Source organism: Cannabis sativa, chromosome 5 (genome assembly GCF_029168945.1).
Source record: "Cannabis sativa cultivar Pink pepper isolate KNU-18-1 chromosome 5, ASM2916894v1, whole genome shotgun sequence".
NCBI lineage: Eukaryota > Viridiplantae > Streptophyta > Magnoliopsida > Rosales > Cannabaceae > Cannabis > Cannabis sativa.
The window spans coordinates 350,312-361,085 of NC_083605.1; the positions used below are offsets into that span (position 1 = coordinate 350,312).

At 30.7% G+C, this 10,774-nt stretch overlaps 1 protein-coding gene across 3 annotated transcripts; it reads right to left on the minus strand.

Annotated features, from left to right (window-relative positions):
- Positions 1 to 1,770: 1,770 nt before the first annotated feature.
- LOC115717428 (rab GTPase-activating protein 22) lies at positions 1,771 to 6,155 on the minus strand. 3 transcript variants are annotated; one of them, XM_030646416.2, is made up of 6 exons: positions 5,768 to 5,908; positions 5,394 to 5,564; positions 4,167 to 4,302; positions 4,003 to 4,052; positions 3,610 to 3,663; positions 1,771 to 3,486 (listed from the first exon to the last, which is right to left on the minus strand). In XM_030646416.2, exons 2-6 carry the CDS (start codon positions 5,543 to 5,545, stop codon positions 2,238 to 2,240), a joined length of 1,641 nt encoding a protein of 546 aa, XP_030502276.1. In that variant the 5' UTR covers positions 5,546 to 5,564; positions 5,768 to 5,908; the 3' UTR covers positions 1,771 to 2,237. The 3 variants fall into 3 exon arrangements, with proteins under 3 accessions (XP_030502276.1, XP_030502274.1, XP_030502275.1); XM_030646414.2 differs by lacking the exon at positions 5,394 to 5,564 and having other exon boundaries at positions 5,768 to 6,155; XM_030646415.2 differs by having other exon boundaries at positions 5,394 to 6,094.
- Between the last annotated feature and the right edge of the window lie 4,619 nt (positions 6,156 to 10,774).

The following is a 10,774-nucleotide window of genomic DNA, read 5'->3' on the forward strand; positions in this document are numbered from 1 at the left end:
GGGTGGATCCAATTTAATCCAATACATATTGGATCTAAAGTATTAGATGAATCCGATCCGTTCCAAAAATACTAAGTCTAAAATATTTGATAAACTCAAATTAAACCAATAAATGTAATATGTAAAATACATTCAATGGATAGAATTGATTCAATCTAACATTCAATGGATGTTGAATCGATTGGATAACTGAAATTAGTTAGATCGATTCGGGTGATAAAATATATCATTCAATATATAATTAGATCGAATCAGGTGATATAAATATATCATTCAATATATAATTAGATTGAATCTGAATATATCTAAAAATATTAGATGTAGTCCCGTAAACACCCAAAATAAAGATATTTCTCTTGGGGAACAGTTTCTTCACACTCTTAACAAGCAGTTTTGATTGTTACCCACCCCATACAATAACAATTAAATTTGCGTGTTTGTAAGAGGTGGAAGTAGTGTATATTATAAAGGACTTAAATGCTTGAAAATGTATACTAAATGAAGTCGTATTGTTTTTTTCTCCACTAAAAGACATTAAGTTACAGCTTTGATTATTATAAACTTACTGTACTTGAAGTAGAAAATAGTGTGAAATCTCTCCTAACCCGAAATTGAGTACACTCAACTCAACTTGAGTTTTGGTTATTTGTATACAATAAAAAAGTTATGACAATCAAAAACCTCATTTTCAAGCACTAGGAATGGATGGATCCAAACTCAAATTATCGAATTTTCTTTGGAATGGAGTTTAATTTGTACTCATGTAGTTAGTTTTTGGATTCAGGTGTAATACTGCTATCATCCCGGAAGTGATGAAATACTGCTATCATCAGCTACTGGTAATGCATTCTTCACTTTACTTGTTCCCCTTTCAACTATGACTCTATTTTAGATTAATTTTGTTCGAAAAACCTTTGCAGGGAAAGATTCAACGAATGATTTCGAAGATGTAGGCCACAGTGATTCAGCAAGAGAAATGATGGAGAAGTACTACATAAGGGAGATTGATGCAACAACTATTCCACTAACTAAAACCGACCTACATTCCACAGCAGCAAACTCCACACAATCCCAATAAAACGCTTCACTTTGCCATCAAAATTTTGCAATTTTAGCATTCGCTGTCCCACACTTCACCAACCAAGAATAGGTTCAGATCAAAACTATAGAGAAGGGCAGAGTGGTTACTATGCATTTGGAAGTACACTTATTTTTTGCAGCCATTGTTTAATTATGTGCTCTTCTAATCAAATTGAGAGTTTGTATGAGTTGATTAGTTTCTGTGTTAACTCATAACTTATAATCACAACTGTGTGCTCAGTTTCATTGTTTATTTTTCTTCTTTATTATCAATATATATATATGTGTGTGTGTGTGTGTGGTGTTTGAAAACACATGATATATGGTTATTCTTAGAAGATTCAGAAAGAAATAGTAATGATATAAATGTGTTAATATGTAGAATGGTAGATGAACTATTTCACTAGTCATTTTCAATAGGAGCCAGAAAAATAAATAAAGAATAAGATGCCATCTTTATCAACTAAATTATTGGACGGCAAGACTTATGTCAATGCCCTTTTGGAGTGATTTGATCATTATTGTTGTAAGATATGAGATATTAAGCAGGCTTTATCTACACAAGTCTAAATCATTAAAATCATCTCTATTCTTCTTATTGTTATTATTATTACTATTTCAACTAAATTATTGGATGGCAAGATTCATGACTTGAAAAAGAAGAAAAGAAAAAAAAAAAAAGATAGGAAGAACTAGAACTTGTTATGCATTCATTTCTTTACCTACATACCTAAAAGAAAGGGAAAAAAAACAAGAATTTTGGGATAAATAAGACCAAGTAATTAATGGATTTTCTTTCATCCCCATAACAGCAGCCTCTACATGCCCAAAGGCAAATTTTTAATGTCCCAAAAAAGATCGTTGTATACAAGAGAAAGCAGTGGAATAACAAGACATCCAAACAGATGGGATTTTGTTGCATCAAATTTTTGCCTCAACAGAGCCCTTGTTTGATAACTCTTTAAGTTTTCATGGCAAAAAAATCTGTGACAGTCCCAGCTGCTAAGCTAAGGCATTAGGATTTTTGTTTGGTTTTGTTTTTTTGCTTATCTTATGACCCAATCTGAATTGCCCCACATAGAAGAATGAAGCAAAAGCAGAGCAGAACATAAGATAGAATAAAGCATAGAAATTAGCCAACAAAAAAAGATAAGCAGTTATAATGAGAGAGATGACTCTATCTTGTCATGGAGGGTCACCACCAAGTCATGAGCATCATCTAGGAGCTTCCACACATCAAGTTGTCCAGACATGCTATTACACTCCCTTAAGATTTCATCCATGCTGCTGTACTTCTCTATTATCAATTTCCTCTTCTGCAACACTGATGCTGCAATTGCAAAGAGTAGCAGGTCTTCTGTTGGCGGGGCTCGTTGCCTTATCCTGCTCCATGCTGATTTTCCTATTCCTGCTCTTATGGCTGCCTGATCGGCCCACATTACCTCCCATAGGCATAAAGTCTGCTCGAATGTCAATTCTCTCCTAAACAGCACCACCACCATCCTATAAACAAAAAAGCAATCCTCGGCCTGAAGTTTCTCCAAGTGCCGGTACAGGTGGGAGTCTTTGCTTTTGATAATTTTAGAAACTGTATTGAGCTGCCTTCGAATTCCAACCTCGTCAAGTCTGAAGTTATGCCGAGCCTTCTTCATGAAACCCACGAAACACCAGAAAGCCTCGTGATCCTCGGTCATCACAGTAATTATGGGAGAAAGTAGATCACTCATACCCTGGCAGTAACCAATCTCTGGGTCATAGAGTGCATAAGCTTCAAGAATTGCAACCAACCGGGCAGCATGAAAAATCCTGCACGGCTCCAGGTGATCATAATCCTTCAAACCAACAGCTTCAGCAGAACGTCGTGCACTTGCTTCAGATACAGCAGCTTGAGTCGTGGAATAAGGAATCCACTCCGAATTAGCACGAACTGCATCAAGACGAATGATCCGTTGCCAAGAGGAAAAATCTTCCATTGTGGGGAGTTTTGGTTTGCTTTCTGTAGAAGGAGAATCATCCTTGGAAGTGACTTCAGGATCAATCTCCTCCTCTCTACTTTCCGATGCCGTGAAAGTCTGAGTTACTTCAGTGTCTTCAGAAGAGTCTGAGTCAGATGAGTCAGTGTTTAGTGCAGAGGAATCAGCATTTGTGATCCGCCTAGAACCTTCATCTCCATCCAGCAAGGTGCTGGAAGCTTCCCCTGAATATTCCATATCTGGGCTCCTTCCCTCACTAGAGAGGGATTCCCTGGCACTTACAGCATCCTCCGAGCTGGGAGACCCCATTTCATGAATAAAACCCCCAGTATCACCATCATAGCTGATTTCTCCATTCTCATTTAATTTAAAGTTCTCATTGCTGCGTTTTATAAGCCGACGGCATTGTCTGCGGAGTTTATCATATTCCTTCCTACACGTATTGGTAAAAGAATGTCATGAAAGAATGACAGCATCACACGAAAACAAAATTAAACAAAGCATAACACAGGTAGAATAAATAAAACAAAATGCCTAAATAAACAGGTATAAGTACCTTTTCTCAGTTCTTATCGCATCCCTTTCTTCCTTTGAGCTGTTTAATTCATATCTGTTCAAATAACCACCATCAAAAAGTCAAATTATAGAAGCAGGACTTCACCATTCTCAATATACAACATAAACACAGATGCACCTATCCTATGTTTAAGTGCATCCACCAAATGTAAATCACAGAGCATAAAAATATCATAACAAACACTGGACTACAAGTTCCAACATGCATTCAACAATAGTGAGGATAAACACATCCCAAACCTTCCCGTCTTATGGTTTTGATTGATTAACAAGTACTAGTGACTACCAAAATAGATTAAAATAAATATCAAACCATATAGGAAAAAAAAGTGCATTACTAAATTATTTAAAGAAATAGGTGAAGCTTGCTTACACTCCAAGAAGGAAAGGCCAAACCTCAGCCCTGATACTTGGATCAACACCCTACAATTAAAAAGGTAAAAGATAAATAAATCTAGTTTGAGGCCACACTGAACATGGTCAAAAGAATAATTATTTTAGAGAAGCAGATATATATGCTTTGTAACAGTAACTCACTCCGCTTCGAACTTTTTTCAAGAACTTTACTCCACCATCCCGCAGTTTCCCATCTGGTGTAAACAAAGTCCTCCACTGCCGAGTTGAAAGGGCGTGTTTTCTTTTCCTGCGGGACCAAGATGATTTAAGACGTCCCCTGAAAGCAAAAGAGTACCACAGTTAACTATAGTAAAGACAGAAGAGAACATTAATGTAGAACATATGAGTAAATAAGTAACAGACTATCGCCAACAAGTTAATAACGTACATAAACAAGATCAATATACTAAGATATTGATAGTTTCAACAATTGAGCACATAACAATTAAGAATGTGGAAACAATGGTCACGAAAAATTGGGATGTTTCTTTTCCTTGACTAGCTCATATTGGGAAGGATAATGAATCATTGAGGGTACAATAGGGTGGAGAACTGGGTTAACAGCAACGATACCACAGCCAAAAATACTATCACCATATCAATGTGTTCACACTATTCTTGACCTAAACAATTTGGAGCAAACCCATTGCTGCTTTGATGTAACACAAATACGCCCAATGATCACCAATTAAAGTTAGTTACTACAACCCAGTACATTCCAATTTAAGGTTGTAACTCAAGGAAAAAGCTAAAGATGGCTTAATGAACTGCTGGGTCCATGTATTTCTTATCACACTCCAAATCTAGCCCAATTTCAGTTAGTATTATAATTCTAGCACATGTTTAGAAAAAAAAGAATACAGTACATTGAAGTTAGTAGATCAAGTCATTCCCATGAACCAACAAGATCCCATGTGAAGAAGAAAAAAGAAAAAAATCCAACTAACAGTTACAGTGATTAACTACTCACAAACCAACAGTGAGAAATATGGTCTAAACTAGACAGAACAACTACCAAGATTCCTCCAATCCAAATCCAAAAAAAGCAACAATTTATTTTCTTTAAGGAAAAAAAAAGTATATCTATCTATGGCAGAATCAAAAGCAGGATCGACTGATTTGAAAGAAGTGGAATGATCCCAAAAGAAAAAGGGGAATGAAAAATCGGAGGGAAACCCACTAAAAGAAAGTGGATTGAGTTACAATTTGTAGTGGAGGCATGACTAAGTATCACTCCGAGATCGAGATCTGAGATGAAATCAAATGAAAACTACTGAAATACACGAAAAAAAAAAATATACATATATATATTGATAATTACAACTAACAAAAGAGCTAAAATTTGATTTGATGGATAGAGAGACTCACCGATCGGAGTGGGAACAATAAGCTGGGGAAGAAGAAGTAACAACAAATAGAACCGAACGCAAATGAATCCACGACGACGATGATGACGACGACGATGATGAAGAAGGAGAAGAATTTGAAGACGAAGTGTGGCTTCGTCGAAGAGCTTTCATCTATATCCTTAAATACTCTCTAGTGTAAAAAAAAATAAAATGGGGAAAAATCAAAGAAACCCCAAAAGAAAAAATCGAAAATGGCAGTCGAAAGCCTCTTTCTTTTTTGGTTCTACTGGTCTAGGGTTTTGTTCAGACAAAGCTTCAAAGATTTTTGGATATGGCTTCCTTTCCTTTTTATCTTTTTTTTTTGTGTTGAATTAATTACGAATTAGTAATTACCTACTGGCGGTGTAGAACATAGCCACAACCACAGCGAAGCCCGCCAAGGCCGTGACGGCGACGGCGACGTTCGAAGGCGACGCCGCCCTGAACCAAATTCCTCCCCCGCCACGGCCGCCGGAGATTTGGATATCGTCGGTGCCGGAGGGGAACATGGAACTTCCTACTAAATTACCTTTATACCCCTGGGTTTTCCCTTCACTCTCTATAGTCTTTATCCCCAAAACCTAAGGTCTTCTTCTTCTTCTCCAATGAAACCCAAACTCAACTGCTTTGCTTTAGAGACTTTTTTTTTTCTTTTTAGAGAGAGAAAGAGAAAGAGGGAGAGAGAGAGACTAGTCTATATATATATCTCTATATTTGCTTCACTTCATATAATGTTTTTTGTATTTGATTAAATGCCCCTAAGTTATTCTCAAATTCAATATTTGGCCCCAGTTTTATTAAATATTTGGTTAATGTGGATTTTTGTCACTTGAACTTTGATATATACCAAATAATACCCTTTGAATTTTTCAGGTCATTAAAATTTTTCCTCAAACTATTAAGATTGTTAGATTAAAGGACTTTTGTCCAATTTTACTAAAGAAAATTTGACATGAATGAAAATTTAGGTCGCATAATTTGGTACATGTTAAAGTTCAATGAGTATGATTTCGTAAATATCAAAGTTTGGGAGAACAATTTAGTATATGGACAATCGACATAGTAGTAAAATTAAATAAATTAAACAAAAGTTCTTAAATCTAACAATCTTAATAGTTCAGGGAAAATTTTTAACGACTTGAAAAGTTTAAGGATATGATTTTGCACATGTCAAAATTTATGGGATAAAAATCTAAATTAGCCTAAATATTTTGCAAAAGAAAAATTTTATTCGAACCCTAAAAATTTCTAAAAATACCTAATTTTAATAATTTTTATTTTATGTAAAATTTATATTTTTAATTAAACTAAATTTTTTAAACTTTTTTCTTTCAATTCATATTCTTAAAAAATATAACTACTATAATAAAAATATAAAAATAATTTAAATAAAAATTAATTATATTTTAAATATTATAATAAAAAAAATTAAAATAAAAAGTTATATAAAATTTTCTTAAAAAAATATAAAAAATGTATATACATGATTAAGAAAAAAAATATAAAAATAAAATCAAAATAATTATTAAAATTAACGAGAAAAAAATTTTAAAAATATATTAAGAGTAATTTTTAAAAATTATTTAAATTTATTTATTTTTTAATTAATATTTTATGGGGTAAAAATAGAACTCCCTCTTTCAAAAAAATCCTTCTCACTTTTATTGGACAAAAATACCCTCATTTGTTTATTTCGCACATGAAACAGAATTTTTAATTCAGAAAGAATATAAGGGCAGAATTGTATTTTTTGAATTTAGGGGATAAGTATTGTATTTCTTTTTTTTATTATTATTATTATATATATAAGGTGCGGAATATGTGGATTCATTTCCTTTTTAAAATAAGGTTCTAATTTCTAAATATATTATTTTGTTTTTTTATTTAATAAAATAAGTATACCAATTTAAATTTGACTAGCATAATGACTTTCTCAAATGACACTTTCTTCTCCTTCAAAAACAATTACATTATCCATGGGTGGGTATTACTACCCATATAAAAAAAAGGAAAATTCCATAAAAAAAAATTAACAAATGTTGAAATTTAGCTTAATTAAATATCAATTGAGTTTTTAATGTTTAATTGATTTTGTATCATCTTATCTAAATTTTATCCTTCTTTGGAGATTTTGATTCATTCCTTTTCTCGAGGGTTGTTGAATGAGGACATAATAGTCTTTTCACATAAAAGTGAAAAGTATTGGAGAAGAATAGATTTTCATTTGAGAGAGTTTATTCAACAAAAGATCCTTTGTTCGGTTTTATTCCATGTGGAAGAATCTAGGGTAACCCCCCTAGTCCCTCCACCAATTTGGGGAGTCTCATTTTATTGTTTTTTAATTATTTAATATATATATATAATCAATTATTTCATTTACTTTAAAACGACATCGTTTTGGGGATTTCTCAATTCATTTGAGGATAATTACAATAATAAGTTCATTATATGGATTGAAGAAAATCTTAGGGGTAATGAATTAGAGTTGGTAAGTGCACCAACTTATATTATAAGAAAAGCTTATCTTTGCTTAATTAATGTTCATACATTTTTTATAATATAATAATATTAATTTCCATACCCAAAAAAAAATCAATAAATATTATATAATATAAGAGGAAACAAATAACATTATCACTATAATACAAACTCTATAAAATTAGTAATGGTACACTAATTTTTATTTTTATTTTTTATATAAGAAAAAAAATATTATAGGACATTTCTTTCATCTAATCTTGGGATATGAAAGGAGGGTCAAACATAGTCAAAATGAATTGATTTAGACAAGTTATTAATATGATTAATTAATAATATTAAAAAAAACTTGAATAAAGAAAAAATCTATAGTTGGTGTGACACTCCAACAAAATTTCGTTTGCCTATACTAATTAGAATATTGTTAACATTTGGACAAATTATATTGGTGCTTTTCTTCTTTGTTTAAATAAATATTATATATTATATTACTTATTAATTTAATTTGTTAACTAACAACTAAACTTTGGTTATGAGATGAGAGAAAAAGAAAGAGGAGAAAAGGACATGCACCACAAGTGAATTAAGGTCAACAAAGTGAGGCTCATAGTTTTTGGACATGGTAAAAAAGAAAGAAAAAGTGAGTAAAAGAATATTTCAAAGTGAGAAGAATAGCACTCCTTTTTTCATTGCATGCCTTAGATAATAATAATATGTATATATAATTAAGAATTATTATTATTATTATTAGATTTTTTTAGGGTAAATACTATTTTGGACCCTCTGTTTTACAAAAATTACCAATTGGACCCTGTGTTTTATTAAATGACAAAATGGACCCTGTATTTTCTAAAATAGTACAAATAGGACCCTGAATTGATTTTTTGTCAAAATAAAGTTCAATTATAATCCGATTTAAAAGTGCTATATGACAAAACTGTTTACATTTTTTGTATCTGTTCGTATTAAGCATTGTCTTCAAATTGGTTGTATTAAAAAAAGTTATCAAAAATTAAGCTCAGGGTCCTATTTTTACTATTTTAGAAAATACAGGGTCCATTTTGTCATTTAACAAAACACAAGGTCCAATCTGTAACTTTTGTAAAACACAGAGTCTAAAATGGTATTTACCCATTTTTTTATTAAACACATGAGATGCAGAGTCCAATACTATCATGAAGTGATATCAAATCCGATTCCAGCACAAATGAATCAAGCTTGTATTTAGAATTCTTACTTAATAATATTTAAATTTCCACAAATGTTAATTTATTTTTTACATTAAAAAAGAATCATATTTTTTTTAAAAAAAAACTATTATTTTATGTACAAAAATTAGAAAAATAATATATTTATATTAGGTCTCATCTATTTTAGTGCAGCTTGAGTCACACCTTATATTGATTAATATATTTTTTTTATTATAATTATTATATTAAAACATATATAAAATTTGATATTAAATTACACTAATATTATTTAAGTAGTGTTAAAAGCTTGTTATTCTTCTTGTTATAATTTTTTAAGTAGTAAAAAAGAAAGGCTCTTCTTTACAATTACATTGGTTTTTTTATTTAAAGTACAAATACATTGGTTAATTCATTGAATTTTTATTCTTTCCCTTTTCTTTTTCATTAAAAAACGTTAAAGTAAGTCAAAGGGTAACATGCCATTATTTATCAAAAAAAAAAGGAACATGGCATTGAGTTTAGGGTAACACTAGCTACCCTTCAAAAAATTGTTGTAATAATAATAATATATTTAGGTGATTGGGGTTCAGATTTTATTCTAGAATGAATTTTGTTAGGATTGGATTGATTGAATTTGAAGGATATTTAATTAATTAAAACAATACATCAAATTTGAAACTTAATAATACATACAAATTGAACTACAAAAACAATGGATTTTTATATCTAAAGATGACAAAATACAAATGCCTAGCTAGTAATATGATTATCCTCTTTGCTTATTTATTTCCTTTTAGTGTGTTTCTCCTGTATTTGAGGATTGTTTTTGCTGTATGTGGTTTGCTTTCACTTTTTAATTTTCTTTGTTTAGTTTGATTAAACTATAGTTTGCTGCAAAAAATGAAGAAAAAAAAATAATTTGTGGTATGAATATTTAAGTTTAATTTTTAGTTGCAAATAAATAATTAAGTTCAATTTTTCAATTGCAGATAAATAAGTACCTGACTCTTAGATGTCAAGTTATTATTCACGTTTTATTTTCTTATTACTATATTTAAATTAATTTTTAAATAAAAAATAAAAATTTGATAACATGGACTAATAAAAGATTACTATGTATTCGTTGATTTGACATTTAACGCAACGGTCGAGTACCTAGAGAAGTTACAAAAATATAACTTAACCGTCAAAAATTAAATTTAAGTATATATCTACATACTGAAATTAACCTTAAATATTTATGACGCAAATTACTCATAAAAAAACAAAAGGAAAAGGAGACACTAGCTAGTAAACAAAAAAAAGTTTGTTAAAAGAGAAAGAGAATTGAAAAAAAAAATAAATTAATTAAAAGAGGCAATTGTCTTTATCAACAAACAAAATGGCTTCATTATCCAATTAAAAAGAAACATAAAATATACAAAGAAGAAGAAGGAGAAGAAATGAGAGTTTTAAGGAAAATACCAAAAAAATAATTAAAAAAGAAAAAAAAAAAAACCCCTTTAAAAGAGTGAATTTTTACACTACATTTAATCATGGAAAAAGAAAAAGAAAAAAAAGAAAAGCATAAAGATCAGTCTCATGGCAATATCTCCCTATTTGTGTTTTATTTCTTTGTACACTTTTTTAAATGATGATGATGATGATGATATAGTTGTAGGGCCAATATGTGTTCTATATGGCCTACATCTCC

Excerpts from the sequence above, each read along its gene's own strand:
- LOC115717428 (XM_030646414.2), bottom strand. The coding sequence starts at position 5,922 with ATGTTCCCCTCCGGCACCGACGATATCCAAATCTCCGGCGGCCGTGGC. Across the intron at positions 4,303-5,767 it reads ATGTTCTACACCGCCAGTAG|GGGACGTCTTAAATCATCTT; the intron begins GTAATTACTAAT and ends TTTTGCTTTCAG. Across the intron at positions 3,487-3,609 it reads GCGATAAGAACTGAGAAAAG|GAAGGAATATGATAAACTCC; the intron begins GTACTTATACCT and ends CAATACGTGTAG.